Here is a 14878-nt window from a genome sequence, read left to right as displayed (position 1 = left end):
ACCTCCAAGCCTGACTCTTCAATTCAATCCCTGAGGCCCATGTAGTGGGAGGAGAAAACCTGTTCCTTCGGAGCTCTACACATCCAAAACATGTTTGTTTTTTTTTGGTTTTTCGAGACAGGGTTTCTCTGTGGCTTTGGAGGCTGTCCTGGAACTAGCTCTTATAGACCAGGCTATTTAAGGCATGTGCCACCAACGCCCAGCCATCCCAAAACATTTTTAAAATTAAAAGAGCCAGGCCAGGTGGTGGTGCACACCTTTAATCCAAGCACTCAAGAGGCAGAGGCAGGCTGATCTACAAGAGCTAGTTCCAGGAAAGCCTCCAAAGCCACAGAGAAACCCTGTCTTGAAACCCAAAACAAAAAGAGCTAAAAGATGGTTCAGTGGTAATACTGCTCTTGTCCTCAGCACCCACAATGGGTGGCTCACAACTGTCTGTGATTCCCCCCCCCCCAGCTCAGAAGATGTAATGCCTCTGAAGAAATCAGCATTCGTGTCCATAAAATAAAGGTAATAGGGTGCATATTAAGAGGGGGGGGGGTCAGGCAATGTCCCAGGCCTTTAATCTCTGCCAGCCTGGACAGCCAGGTACACAGAGAAACCCTCTCCAAAAAAATGAACAAGGGGTAAAAATACAGTTGGGCTGGAGAGAGGGCTAAATGGTTAACAGCACCCTTTCAGAGGACCCAAGATCACCTCCCAGCACCACTTGGGGGTCCCTAGCCACCACAGCCAGCAGAGTAATGAACCACAGGAGGTAAGAAGGCAGTTCCACACAATTGAGTAGTCAGTGTTGGTTCAAACTTCAGGAGTCTGACTTCACAGAGTTTAGTTTAAGCACATTCAAGCACAACACAATTTGGTGAAAATTTTACTGGTGATAATGAACCCATTTGTACAAAAAAGCATACAAACCTCCCTGAGGAACAAATCTAAATAAAGGTCACCAGGCCATTAGCCACATCAGCTCTCATCCTGGGTGGATAACAGGTTAAGCATCCCTTCCCTTGAAGGAACAAGCTACATATGTTTAATATTGCAGAGGATCTAGTGCCCTCTTTTGGCCTTGGTGGGTGCCAGGCTTGCATACACACAAGCTAAGCACAAAAATAAAAAGTAAAAAAAAAAATAAAATGGAAAACCTTAAAATAGCTCAGATGAACCAGTAAGTCTGGTACTTTGGGGGTGGGGCAGTCTTGCTATGTAGTTCATGCAGTTATGATCCTCTGGCTCAGCCTCCTGAGTGCTGGGATTTTATATATAGGACTACACCACCCACCGGTTTAGATTTTAGATCTGTTTATAGAATACAGTACATATAACAGTTTAAAAATATGGCATCAATTTGGATAATCCTCAATAACCTATCGCTAAAGTGAAAAGGAAAGTCTGCAGCGTCAGTGTGTGTGAGTGCATAGGCGGGAATGGAAAGGAAGGAGTTAAGGATTCCAGAGAGCGCCTGCCTGGGTTCCAGGTTCCTACCCAACTCCTGTAGCAACCTGGTGAGCTGGTTTCTAACTTCCAGAGGCTGAGCTTTTCCTAGCAGTCTGCAGGACCCACACACAGCCTCCTCCAGACCCCTACCCCCACCAGTCCAAGGACTCCAGCTCCGACCATGTTGTTAAGCCTGTGCTGGACAGGCAGCCTGTAACTCCAGCCGCTGCTCCCACCCCTGCCCACAGCCTGGTGACGCCCCAGCTCGGCTGGCCGGGCTGCTGACAATGCTTCCCATTCAGCTCTGTCCCTGCTGCCAAGCCTATGGGCAAGTGAGGGGGGAGTGCCGGCCTCCAGTCGGGGACTATCCCTGGTCTTTTCCTTGCACAGGGCCTCCAGACAGTTCCAGTCAGCATGGAGGGGTGAGTTTTGGGGCCCTGAGGAGGGTGTAAAGGAGCCATAGATGACCTAGGTGGCCACAGATGATCCCTTATTCTTTTTTTTTGTTCCTCTGAGAAGCTGGCTGCAAAGGCCACAGCATTCTTCCTCCTTGTACCTGAGGTTCTCCAGAGGTGGCCCCTAAAGAAGAAAAGGGGATGTAGTTGTTTCTGTGCACTCCTGTGGGTTAGACTTTTGGGTCCATATGAAGAGAGATACATAGCAACCTTCCACGTCCCGGACCTTTGTCCCTTCAGGAATCAGCCTAATCGGCCCACTTCCTACCCTAGCTCTCAAGCCAGTCTAGAGAAAGCTACTAGCACCAAGAAAAGGGTGAATTTTGGGACTAAAAGGAGACAAAGTCAGTAACAATCCTGGGAGTTGTTACAGGAGGCCCATGGGGTGAGGTTTCAGCCCAGCATCAGGGAAGACAGCTCAGAATTCACACATGACCCAAGTACATAGAAAGCAGAAGCTGAGAGATTTAGCTGATGCTGGGCCTGTGCAGTCCTGCTAAAGCACTTGAGATGTGTGATGGAGAATGTATACATTCTTCCGGAGGAATCAGGACTTTCCGCTAAAGGTGACAGGTGCTAGGAGGTTTCCCTTGGGGTATGTATCAGGAGCCTACCTGTATTCTGGAAAATTCCCTTTGGCTGCTAGGTGGAGCACAGGGGAGGCCAGGTAAGCCATGGTGCATCAGTCATCTCTAAGGAGATGGGCAGTGGCTGCAGTTGTGAGCTGGAGGGCTGGAAAAGTGGGTGGGGGCATTAGCAAATGGGTAGACAAAGCAGATACATCTTGCCTGATGCAGTCCAAACCCTGTATCAGGCCAGTCAGCTGTGTGGTAACAAGGGGACAGAAAGGGCAGTAGTCAAGAGGCCTGAGCTGCCTGCTTACCATAACATGTCTCTAACCAGAAGACATACTCACTCAGGGACCTCAGGCCCCTCAACATCTGGACCTCCCAGTTGAGACTAAGGCCTGGGTTAGGTCAGGGGTCTTCCCTCCTGCTGCCAAACTGTTTTCTCAAGTCCAGAGTCAGGTTTCAGTGGGTTGATTTCTTGGATCTTAGTTACCCCCTCAGTAAACCAAAGCTGTTAATAGAAACTGCCCCCATAGGAGGTGAAAGAGGGCCAAGCCATGGCACTTTTCTGTGCCCAGAGGATAAAGGCCTGGAGGGGTCCTAGTTGTCCTGTATTAGGGGTTCAGTGCCCACTGGGGTTGCAACCCTGTGGACATCAGCTCTCCTTCTCCTCCCAGGCCCCAGAGCTCCACCTCTGTCTTCATGCTGCTTTTAGTGTTGCCACTGGGTCCAGCTTGGCATGTGGCTGCCCAGCGATGCCCACAGACCTGTGTCTGTGACAACTCCAGGCGGCATGTTACCTGCCGGCACCAGAACCTCACTGAGGTGCCAAACACCATCCCAGAGGTCAGAAGGGGGTAATACTGGCATGGGTTAGCAGTGTGGTAAGAGGGGAAGGGTGGCATGAGCCGGGACTCACACCAGTGGTTCTGCCACTGCTGGTTTGCCAAGTTCCTACTCCTTGAGCCTGGGTATCCACGTCTAAAATGGGAAGAAAAACAACTAGTAACTGCTAAATTCATTGGCTCCCAGCATTCAGGAGGTGGAGGCAGATGGATCTCATTAAGTTCGAGGCCAGTCTGGTCAACATAGCAAGTTCCAGGCCAGCCAGAACCATGTCTCAAAACCAAAACCAAACAAACCAATAACAAAGATGTTATGTCGGGCAGTCACGCCTTTAATCCCAGCACTCCCGAGGCAGAGGAAGGCGGATCTCGGTGAGTTCGAGACCAGCCTGGTCTACAAGAGAAAGTGCCAGGACAGCCTCCAAAGCCACAGAGAAACTCTGTCTCAAAAAAAAAAAATGTTATTTACAATCCCCTTCGTGTGACTGAGATATCTAAGTAACTATAAATATTGCATTGGTGACAGGTCCTAGGGTGAATTAGAAGTGTGCCGGGATAAGATAGTTTTTCTGCCCTATGGAGTTAGAATCCATGGTAGAGAAAGCAAGAATGAAAAGAACATAGTGAGGGCAGATGGATGGCTGAAGAGAATCAGAGGGGTGAGGGAGAAAGGTCCCTGTGTAACTCAGCCTCCTTTCCCGCTCCTGTCTCCAGCTGACCCAGAGGCTGGACCTCCAGGGCAATATGCTGAAGGTCATCCCTCCAGCTGCCTTCCGGAACCTGCCTTACCTCACACATCTGGACCTGCAGCACTGCCAGGTGGAGCTAGTGGCCGAGGGTGCCTTTCGGGGCCTGGGCCGCCTGCTCCTCCTCAACCTGGCTTCCAACCGCCTGAGCATGCTGCCCCAAGAGGCTCTGGACGGGCTAGGCTCACTGAGGCGGCTGGAGCTGGAGGGGAACATGCTGGAGGAGCTGCGGCCGGGGACCTTCGGTGCCCTTGGCTCGCTGACCACGCTCAACTTGGCCAACAACGCCTTGGTCTACCTGCCCTCCATGGCCTTCCAGGGCCTGCTGCGCACTCGCTGGCTGCAACTGTCTCATAACGCGCTCAGCGTGCTGGCCCCCGAGGCGCTGGTGGGCCTGCCGGCTCTGCGCCGCCTCAGCCTGCACCACAACGAGCTGCAAGCCCTGCCCGGAGCCGCCCTGTCCCAGGCCCGCAGCTTGACGCGTCTGGAGCTGGGCCACAACCCGCTCACCTACGCGGGCGAGGAGGACGGCCTGGCGCTGCCCGGCCTGCGGGAGCTGGCCTTGGACCACGGTGCCCTTCAGGCGCTGGGTCCCCGGGCCTTCGCCCACTGCCCGCGCCTGCACACCCTCGACCTCCGCGGGAACCAGCTGAGTACCCTGCCCCCGCTGCAGGGCCCGGGCCAGCTGCGCCGCCTGCGGCTGCAGGGCAACCCTCTATGGTGCGCCTGCCACGCGCGGCCGCTGCTTGAGTGGCTGGTGCGTGCTCGCGTGCGCTCGGACGGCGCGTGCCGGGGGCCGCGGAGGCTGCGAGGCGAGGCCCTGGATGCGCTGCGGCCTTCAGACCTGCGCTGCCCCGGAGACACAGCGGAGGACGAGGACGAGGAGCGGGCGGCGGGTCCCCGCGTCCCTCCTCGCTCCCAGAACCAAGAAGCTGCGAGGGCCACGCCCTGCCCTCCGGCCTGCGTGTGCGTTGGGGAGACGCGGCACAGCGCTTGCGACGGCCGCGGCCTGCAGGTCGTGCCCCGCGGCTTCCCCAACGACACCCAGCTCCTGGATCTGAGGCGCAACCACTTTCCCTCGGTGCCCCGCGCGGCCTTCACGGGCCTGTGCCACCTAGTGTCGCTGCACCTACAGCACTGCGGCATCGCTGAGCTGGAGCCAGGTGCCTTGACAGGTCTGGACCATCTGGTCTACCTCTACCTCTCTGACAACCAGCTCTCGGGCCTGAGCGCTGCAGCCCTCCAAGGGGCCCCCCACCTCGCCTACCTGTACCTGGAGCACAACCGCTTCCTGAGGGTCCCGGGGGCTGCTCTGCGTGCCCTACCCAGCCTCTTCTCTCTACACCTCCAGGACAATGCGGTGGACCGCCTGGCACCTGGGGATCTGGCGGGAGCGAGAGCTTTGCGCTGCCTTTACCTGAGTGGAAATCACATCAGCCAGGTTTCAGCTGGGGCACTGGGTCCAGCTCGGGAGCTGGAGAAGTTGCATCTTGACAGAAATCAGCTACGAGAGGTGCCCACAGGAGCCTTGGAGGGGCTGCCTGCACTCACAGAGCTGCAGCTCTCAGGGAACCCATTCAGGGCTCTGCAAGATGGGGCCTTTCAGCCTGTGGGGCGGTCACTGCAGCAGCTTTTCCTGAATAGCAGTGGCCTGGAGCAGGTGGGTGCTGGATGAGGTACAGGCAGGAAGCACAGTCCATAGAAGTACACTGCTTCAGCAAGCATTTTAGGCAGGGCATGAGAACCCTAAGACAAATCAAACATTCCGTTCCTCTCAGCCCTTAGGGAGTTCAGTTGTGGGTGTCAGGCCAGGTGCAGCTAGAGGCTTGCCAAGGGGCATGGAAGAACTTGAGTTTGAGCAGTTACCTGCAGTTTAGAGTTCCTAAGAGGCATGGTAATTATAAGGGTGGGATTGGGGGCGGGGGCTGGAGAGCACAGGCTGCTCTTCCAGAGGACCCAAGTTCAATTCCCAGTACCCTCGTGGCAGCTCACAACTGTAATTCCAGTTCCAGGGAATCTGATACCTTCACACAGACATACACACAGGCAAAACACAAATGCATATAAAATAAAATCTCTTTTAAAAAATTAAGGGTGGGGTTCAGGCCTAACCGAAGGCAGATGGGCATTGTGTGACTTGGAATACGATCTGGGTTTTAACCTCAGTACTGTCTTTCCAGCATGAACCAACCTCCTTGGGCCTTCCATCTTTTCTCTGCTGGAGAGAGGCTGGAATTCCCTGCAGACCTAGGGCAGCCCACCTGGCAGGAGCTCACAACAGGGCTTGGCATTTCCTTGCAGATTTCCCCCATGGCCTTCTCAGGCCTGGAAACAGGGCTCCGGAACCTGTACCTGCAGAAGAACCAACTTCAGTTCCTGCCTGCGCTGCTGCGGCTCAGTGGGCTGGAGCTCATTGACCTCAGTGGTAATCCCTTCCACTGTGACTGCCACCTGCTCCCACTTCACAGGTAGTTACCTCCCACCAGATGTATACCAGCTGCTAGAAATCAAATCCAGCTATCTCCCTGGAGGTGCCATGGCTTTGCACCACTAGCCAGCTTAGGGTGTCTGTCAGGTTCTCCAAAGCTAAGCTTGAATGCCCCCTTGCCAGTCATTGCTATTCCTGGCTACCCAGGATGATGTTCCAGTTAGTGTCTCTGTTCCTGTGATAAACACCTTGACCAAAAAGCAACGGGGGGGGGGGAGCTGGGCATTAAAGGGTGGCACAGCTTTTAATCCCAGCACTCAAGAGGCAGAAGCAGGCAGATCTCTGTGAGTTGGAGGCCAGCCTGGTTTATACAGACCAGGCCAGCCAGGGCTACATAGTGAGATCCTATCTCAAAACAGTGAGGAATTTGCACAGGCCTTAAATCCCAGCATTTGGGAAGCAGAGGTAGGTGGATCTGAATTGGAGGCCAGCATGATCTACAGAGCAAGAGGACAGCCAGTACTAAACAGAGAATCCCTATCTTGAAAAACAAAAAACAAAAACAAAACAGCAACTTGACATGGGGTCAGGAGCCAAGGCAGGAACTGCACTGAAGCAGAGACGAAGGGGAACACTGCTTACTGGCTTAAGTTTGCTTTCTCATACAACCCAGGACCACCTACCTCAGAGTTGGCACTGCCTAGAGTAAACTGAGCCCTCCCACATGAATTATTAATCAAGATAATGCGCTATAGACATGCACACAGGCCAATCTGGTGGAGGCAATTCCCAACTGAGGTCCCTTCCTCCTCGATGGGTCCAGTTTGAGTCAAGCTAAAGAGAACTCAGTGGCACAGGTGGACTGAATTTTTACCCCTTCATAAAGTTGAGACGTTTTCCTTGTTTGGTGTACCGGGACCTAAGAAATACACAAGTGCATTCGGCACGATTACATAAAAAAAACCAAGAAGCTGGGTGTGGTGACCATGCCTGTAATCCCAGCACTTGGGAAGTGGAGGCAGGAGGATCGGGAGCTTGAGGTCAGCCTGAACTAAACAAAAACAAAGGCTGGGAACAAAGCTCAGTTGGTAGATTGCATGAAGCCTGGGGTTGGTGCACATAGTGCAAGCATCTGTAACACCAGCACTCAAGTGAGACTGGAAGATCACAAGTTGAGGTCCACCTGGGCCACATGAGACCCTGTTTTTACTGTTTTAATAGAATAACAGGAATCTGGAGTCAAGCAAGCCTAAGGTCTAGTCAGTCCAGGCTCTGGCGTTTTACCAGATGAGTCCCGCAGCCTCCCTTTGTTCATCTGTGAGAAGCATGTGCAGTCTCATCCACACCATCGTGGCTGCTGGAGAACTAAGTAAAATAGTAAAATTAGTGGATAGAAACTGATGTTAGAGTGCCTGGTACACAGTAAGCACCACCACTGTGTTTATCCCTTTTATGCAGAAGCCACTTGAGGGTGAGCCACCCAGGTGGAAATCTCAGTAGTGTCCTTTTGTACACTGCCTCCAAGTTCCTGACCCCTCCTCATACTCCTCAGGAAATCTTTCACCCATGCACATCCATACAGAGCTCACCATCTCAATTTCCTCCTCAGGTGGCTCACTGGGCTGAATCTGCGGGTGGGAGCCACCTGTGCCACCCCTCCCAGTGTCCGTGGCCAGAAGGTGAAGGCTGCAGCTACTGTCTTTGAAGCTTGCCCAGGCTGGACTGCCAGGAAGGCCAAAAGGACATCAACCTCCAGGTTCAGTGCCAGGAGAAGCCTCAACAGAAGACACTGAAGAACAGACAAGGTTGGCCCTTTGGTGGGAGGGAGGTCTGGGTCCCAAAGCTGCTTGGTCCTATTGCATGATGCAGTAATGTTCCTTTCATTGGATGCCACAACGTATTTATCCCAGTCCTGTTTTTACTGGATCTACTCTGACTGCACCCTTTGCCATCCTGAACTCATAGACTGTCAGGAGAATAGAAGTTCAGTTGTGCTGGCTCTGCCTCCCACCACCTGTCAGTCACAGGTTGAGATGTCACTTCATGTGATATTCAGGTCCTTGAATGTTGGGGGTCATTCGAGGGGACCAACAGGCAGCACTGGAACTCATGGAACACAGTTGGGTGGCTGGCAAAGCCATGTGTGAGTGAGCCTTGTGTTCTGAAGGCCTCATGCTGTTATTGAGCATAGCTGGTTGCTGCCTTCATGGTCACTACATCCCTTCTATCTATGGGTTGTATGAAAACTCTCAGGGGATTTCTAAATCCTCACTGGGCAGTGTTACTGGAACAGATTAATGATTCAACCACAACCCTCAGAAAAAATTCAGACTGTTCAGATTGTTAGTAAGGCTAGGTTAAGATATTTTTGTTAATAGCTTTGAGGTGAAAAACCTGGGGAAACAATCTAAAGTTCAGAAAGGCATATAGTTGAATGAGGACCTCGTAAAGGTCAGAGAAACAAGAACAAAGCAGCCGGTTATTATTAGCTGATGTGCCTTTCTACAATGGGTTGGCGGTCAAAGATGATGATTCCTTGTGCCTATTTCTGCTCTCAGCTTCCTGATATGAAAACCTGTTGATAACTGGGTATGCATCCCAAGGATTTAAAGTAGAGCTGTTTTTCATATGCAAAGGTTTGGATCTGTGATTCTTTTAAGACTTTTATTGTTTTTGTTGTTGTTTTCGAGACAGGGTTTCTCTGTGGCTTTGGAGGCTGTCCTGTAACTAGCTCTTGTAGACCAGGCTGGTCTCGAACTCAGAGATTCACCTGCTTCTGCCTCCCGAGTGCTGAGATTAAAGGTGTGTGCCACCACCACCTGGCCTCTTTTTTTTTTTTTTTTTAAGATTTATTTATTATGTATATAGTGTTCTGCCTGCATGTATGCATACCTGCAGGCCAGAAGAGGGCACCAGATCTCATAACTGATGGTTGTGAGCCACCATGTGGTTGCTGGGAATTGAACTCAGGACCTTTGAAAGAACAGGCAATGCTCTTAAGCACTGAGCCATCTCTCCAGCCCCTTTAAAATTTTTTTTAAGATAAGACTTCTTATAGTCTTTAATAAATAATGATTGGACATTTCTTTGTAACTGCAAAATTCAACCTGCTGGTAAAAGAACTGACTGAGAAAAATACCTTCCTTGCTTATACTCTGTTGCAAGTTGCCTGAACATGAATGTATGTGGGTTCTTGGGACAACTTGTTTTTCACAAAAAATGTTTGATCATGAAGGGATATGGGAAACATGTTTTTTTGTTTGTTTGTTTTACTTGTAGTCATTGTAATCATTCACTTAAAAAAAAATAGAATGTAGGGGCTGGAGAGATGGTTCAGAGGTTAAGAGCACTGGTTGCTGAGTTCAATTTCCAGCAACCACAGGGTGGCTCACAACCATCTGTTATGAGATCTGGTGCCCTCTTCTGGTGTGCAGATATACATGGAAGCAGAATGCTATATACATAATTAATTAATAAAATATTTAAAAATGATTTATTTATTTATTTTTTGGTTTTTCAAGACAGGGTTTCTCTGTGTAGCCTTGGAGCCTATCCTGACACTCGCTCTGGAGACCAGGCTAGCCTCGAACTCACAGAGATCTGCCTGCCTCTGCCTCCCGGGTGCTGGGACTAAAGGCGTGTGCCACCAACGCCTGGCTTTTTTTTTTTTTTTTCAATAAATCATTTTTTAAATCGGGCGTTGGTGGCACATGCCTTTAATCCCAGCACTGGGAGGCAGAGGCAGGTGATCGAGGCCAGCCTGGTCTCCAGAGCGAGTGCCAGGATAGGCTCCAAAGCTACATAGAGAAACCCTGTCTCAATCCCCTCCCCCCAAAAAAAGAAATAGTAGAGAAGGAAGACATCAGGGAAGCAGAAGGGAAAGAAACACCAGGGTAGAAGAACAGAACTAAAAAGAATAGAGTAGAACAAAGACAGAAAGAACAATAAAATAAAGAAGCAACTTTTATCTCTCAGAAAAGAAGTCTCTGTATTTTTCTCGCCAACTCTGCATCTTGTTCCCAGTCTCTCTGACCTGCAGAAGGCTTACCCTCTGAACTCGAACTCTTAGTTATAGCAAAGTGTCTTGATGTATCAGTGAAGGAAGGCTGAGAGGCTGCTGGCTGCTGCGGGATGAGCATATAGGAGGCCCTGATACAGACAGGTAAGGCCGAATGTGGAGTCCAAAGGGAGGAGCTTACGTCACAGAGGTGGCATGTAAGAATAGACTCTGCAAGCCGTGCATTGGTGGCACATGCCTTTAGTCCCATCACTTAGGAGGCAGAGGCAGGCAGATCTCTGTGAGTTCGAGGCCAGCCTGGTCTCCAGAGCGAGTGCCAGGATAGGCTCCAAAGCTACACAGAGAAACCCTGTCTCGAAAAAACCAAAAAAAAAAAAAAAAAAAAAAAAAAAGAATAGACTCTGCAGGTTGGACTTCATTCAGCAAGGACCTTGTCTCATATAAGTATACTGCACACATGTGCAGACCCGGCACTCAGGCGGTGAAAGGCCAGAAGTTAAGGTCATCCTGGGCCACATAAGACCCTGTTTTTGTTGCTTTAATAACAAGAATAACCAAGTAAGCCTAAGGTCTAGTCAGCCCAGGCTCTGAAGTTTCACCATGATCACCACACTCCCTTTACTCATCTGTGAAAAGGATGGGAGTCTGGGGAGGACAGGCCAGGAATGAGGCCAAATGTGCACCCTCTTTTGTCAGGCGGTCTTATGCTCCAGACAGCTATAGGCACACTTAGGCCATTTTCGCCTCCCTCCCAGCATCCTCTCCTGGGGTAGATGTCCACTCACCTGGTATCACCTCACCTTTTTTTTTTTTTTTTTTTTTAAGATTTTATTTTTAATTACATGTTTATGTGCACATTTGTACCCATGGAAACCAGAGGCACAGGCTCTGTAGCTCAAGTTACAGGTGCTTATGAATGGGTGCTGGGAATCAAACCTGCCTTTTGCTGTGGTCTTCAACCTACTTCCAAACCTATTCACCCTTTGAGGAATCAGGCTATGACAAAGGCCTCTCTCATGAGAGGGTGGGCTGTCTGTAGCAGGTGAGTCAGAACTGAGTTCTCTCTGAACCTGCCCAGTGTGTCACCTCAGGGATGAACCCAGTCTGGGTCCTGAGCAAAGCCAGTCAGTACATCTCAGGATGATGGTGCAGACTGACCAGTGCAAAACATGGCTATGAAACACAGCACAGCCACAGCCCAACAGCACACGGAGCCACGGCTGCACTGTTTCTCCAAAACACAGAGAACAGAAAGGGCCAACTGCATGAGCCCCCTAGTTTCCCAGATGTTACTGGAGGGCTAGATGACCAGTTTCAAGAGTTTCTAACTGGGGCCGGGTGCATGCCTTTAACACCAGCACTCAGCAGACAGAGGCAGGTGGATCTCTGAGTTCGAGGCCAACCTGGTCTACATAAAAATTAAAGATCCTGTCTCAAAAAAAAAAAAAAAAAAAAAAAAAAACCAACCAAAACAAAACAAAACCCCCCCCACCACAACAAAAAGTATGTGACTGGGAAAAACAAAAGCTCAAACTTGATGTAAAGACAGCTGACCCAAGAGGGAATGGAAATATTAGGTCCAACCCAAGCTAGGCTCTCGAGAAGCATGAACTCAGGCAGGATCCCAGAGCCACGCTACTGTCTGATCCTGTATCTGGAAGCAAGTAGCCTCTTGGGGCACAGGTCCCTGCAAGTAATCCCAACTGTTCTTTTAAAAAAGGAAGTCAGTGTTCCTGCCAACCCTGAGGTCAAGGCCACTCACAAGTTACCCAAACCTACTACCCTGGTCACTTCTCAGTTATTTGCCAAAGTGGGGGCCTAGGGCACTAGGGCAGAACAGGGTGCTCAGGAGACATAAGACCCTCGATCTGTTTTAGGCAGAGGTAGCTCTGTTCACACCTAGTGTCCATAAGGGTGTCCTACTCACAGCTGCTCTCTAACTCCACCACCTGCATGGGTAGACATGTGGATCAGTCCGGTTTTCCAGTGTGCTGAGGTGCAGCGAGTATGCCAGCTTAGAACAAGCTGCCCAGTCCTCAGGCCTAGTCCGAGGGCAGAGGTGGGCCCTAGAAGACGAGGCTGTCCATTCATTGCTCAGCAGGAAAGCTGGGCCTCCTTTCTGCTCCATGGCCAGGCCTGGCTTCACCTAGGGTCCAGGCTGACACCAGGGAAGGCTCAGTTGTCCCTCTCCTGCTTGATGCTCTCAATGGGAAGAGGCAACTGAGGACTCGGTGACCGGTCGGGCGAAGGCATGTCCTGGTGCTCCTCCTTTACACACACAGCAATAACTGGGGAGAGGGAGGGTAGTGGGGGAACAGAGAATGAGTGTGAGGTGTGACAGTCTGGGGGGGTGGAATGGCAGGCTAGTAAGGGAGCTGGTTTCCCTGGCACGGGGGGGGGGGGGTGGGGGGAGATGGACGACAACACAACTTTGGGGGCAGCAGAGCGCCTGAGTGACCATCTTCATGCTCCTCCTCACCACCCCAGAAGTAGCAACAGAGAAGGCCCAAGACTGCAGGCATAGCCAGTGAGATGACTCAGCAGATAACACCACTTGTAGCCAAGCTGACAACCTGAGGTTGACAGCTGGGACCCATACAGTGGGAGAGAACCAGCTCCTGTACTGTCCTCTAATGGTTACATATGTGCAGCGGTCCACTCCAGCAATCCCCCCAATATACATGTTTAAAAACAAAAGGCCCCAGGCATACCCTACCCAGAAAGACTGTGCCAGAAATCTGTACCTGCCAACCTGCCACCCACCTTAGCGAGCATGTGGGAAGTTACAGGTGGGGAGGAAGTGGGAGCCAGGACACTGGCTAGAGAGATTCTGCCCAATTCAGAGTTGCTTGGATGTTAGAAGGTGTTTCAGTTCCAGAGGTTCAAGAACTGTTTGGTGCCTGAAAATTCCCCTCAAACTCAACTCTATTCTTTTGTGCCAGGTAGAAGAGCAAAGAGGCCACATCTGAGAATGGAACAGCCTGGCCCTGCCTCACTCCAGCCCAGCAGCTCTTACTGTCATCAGAAACTGGCTCCGATGAGACCCCCAAAGCCTGCAGGTCATCCTCCAGCAAGGGCTTCTTGGAGCCCTGTCTGATGGGTCGAGTCTTGGCTGATGGGATCCTTTTTCCTATGATAAAAACAAAGCAAACCCAGTGTTGGTGACAGCAGGAAGTGAGGCACAGGGCATATGGATCTAGACTCCATTCTCAATACCCCTTACTGGCAGGTGCCTGAGGTTAAAGCAGTTGTGACTGCTAGTTTTATTTTTTATTTGAGACAAGGTATCCCTGTGTAGCCCTGGCTGCCCTAAACTCAATTTGTACACCAGGCTGGCCTCAAACTCAAGAGAGCCTCCTGCCTCAGCCTTGGAGTGCTGAGAATAAAGGTGTGTGCAACCACTGCCCAGCTAGATTTCTTTTCTGATGTTTGATTTACTTGTAATATGGCACAATCAGGTCCCTATTTGAACAGCAAAGTCCCTGTTTTGGTTTTGTCTCCTGCAGACGCACCTTCCTCTTCTCCCTCTGCCTGGTGGTGTGTTGTGGGATCACCTTATATAGCCCACAATCGAGGATGGCTTTGTCACCTGCCCTTCTGTCACCTCTTCTTGCAGCCACACTCAGCTGCTCCAGGACGCTGTGAGGAAGGAGCAGCCTTGGGAGCCAGGGTTCCTTTCTCTCTGTGCCTTTCCTCAGAACCCAAGAGCGACAGGTGCTTTGGGCAAGCAGCAGCAGGGACAGGACTCCCCACTTCCCCTCCATTCCTCCCTCAAATCCCAGCCTGTTTGCTCAGCACACACTCCATTCCTGTATGTGCTCTAATCCCCTACGGTCAGGATCCCCTGGGGCAAGTTCCAGGGAGAGGAAACGCTAGACCACAGAGAGGTCTATGCGTGGCAGCACTTACTTTTCTTCCCAAATTGTTTCTTTTTCTTCTTTGTGACCTCTTTGCCCTTCAGAGGTGTGTTTGGTTCTAATGTTTGAAAGAACAAAAGACATGAGAAGAGAGTTCTGGAAGGACACAGGACACCTCCTAAAAGACCCTTGTCCCTCATATATGGGGCTGGGGGAGGGGCGTGGGTACAAAAGGACCCAGACTATGACACAGTGGGCAAGATGAAAGAAGGTGTTCTTCAGGCAGGGAGCGGGGTAAGAGACAGAGCATGCACTCTGCTTAGAGCAGTAGTTCTCAACCCATGGGTTGCCACCCCTGTGGGTGTTGAATGGCCCTTTCACAGGGGTCAACTAGACCATCAGAAAACAGATGTCTACATTAAGATTTATAACAGCAGCAAAATCAGAGTTAAGAAGTAACAACAAAAATAATTTTATGGTTGGGGTCACCACATGAGGACCTGTATAAAAGGGTCATAGCATTAGG

General features: G+C 51.0%; 2 protein-coding genes across 5 annotated transcripts in view; one reads left to right on the top strand and one right to left on the bottom strand.

The window, feature by feature from the left end:
- The first annotated feature begins 371 nt into the window (after window positions 1-371).
- Window positions 372-13554, top strand: Chadl (chondroadherin like). Its single transcript, XM_035440782.1, has 5 exons — window positions 372-3304; window positions 4018-5709; window positions 6351-6517; window positions 8087-8282; window positions 13438-13554. The coding sequence occupies exons 1-4, from the start codon at window positions 3161-3163 to the stop codon at window positions 8268-8270; spliced, it is 2187 nt and encodes a 728-aa protein (XP_035296673.1). The 5' UTR covers window positions 372-3160; the 3' UTR covers window positions 8271-8282; window positions 13438-13554.
- The window catches only part of L3mbtl2 (L3MBTL histone methyl-lysine binding protein 2), a 25986-nt gene continuing 22099 nt past the window's right edge, over window positions 10992-14878 (bottom strand). For 3 of the 4 annotated variants that reach the window (XM_027404076.2, XM_027404078.2, XM_035440783.1), the window contains 3 exons: window positions 14405-14470; window positions 13512-13625; window positions 10992-12783 (listed from right to left, as the gene is read on the bottom strand). In XM_027404076.2, coding sequence (XP_027259877.1) covers window positions 12671-12783; window positions 13512-13625; window positions 14405-14470 — 293 coding nt within the window. In that variant the 3' untranslated portion in view covers window positions 10992-12670. Of the gene's footprint in view, window positions 12784-13419; window positions 13626-14404; window positions 14471-14878 lie in introns of all 4 variants that reach the window. The other variant, XM_027404077.2, reaches the window with a different exon arrangement.

This window comes from Cricetulus griseus, chromosome 2 (genome assembly GCF_003668045.3).
Source record: "Cricetulus griseus strain 17A/GY chromosome 2, alternate assembly CriGri-PICRH-1.0, whole genome shotgun sequence".
NCBI classification, from domain to species: domain Eukaryota; kingdom Metazoa; phylum Chordata; class Mammalia; order Rodentia; family Cricetidae; genus Cricetulus; species Cricetulus griseus.
Note: the sequence above shows the minus strand (reverse complement) of the source record. Positions and strands in the feature narration are given on the sequence as shown.

Coding starts and splice junctions, on each gene's coding strand:
- Chadl (XM_035440782.1), top strand. CDS start 3,161: ATGCTGCTTTTAGTGTTGCCACTGGGTCCAGCTTGGCATGTGGCTGCC. Junction 3,305..4,017: donor TGCCAAACACCATCCCAGAG/GTCAGAAGGGGG, acceptor TCCTGTCTCCAG/CTGACCCAGAGGCTGGACCT. Junction 6,518..8,086: donor CACCTGCTCCCACTTCACAG/GTAGTTACCTCC, acceptor TTTCCTCCTCAG/GTGGCTCACTGGGCTGAATC.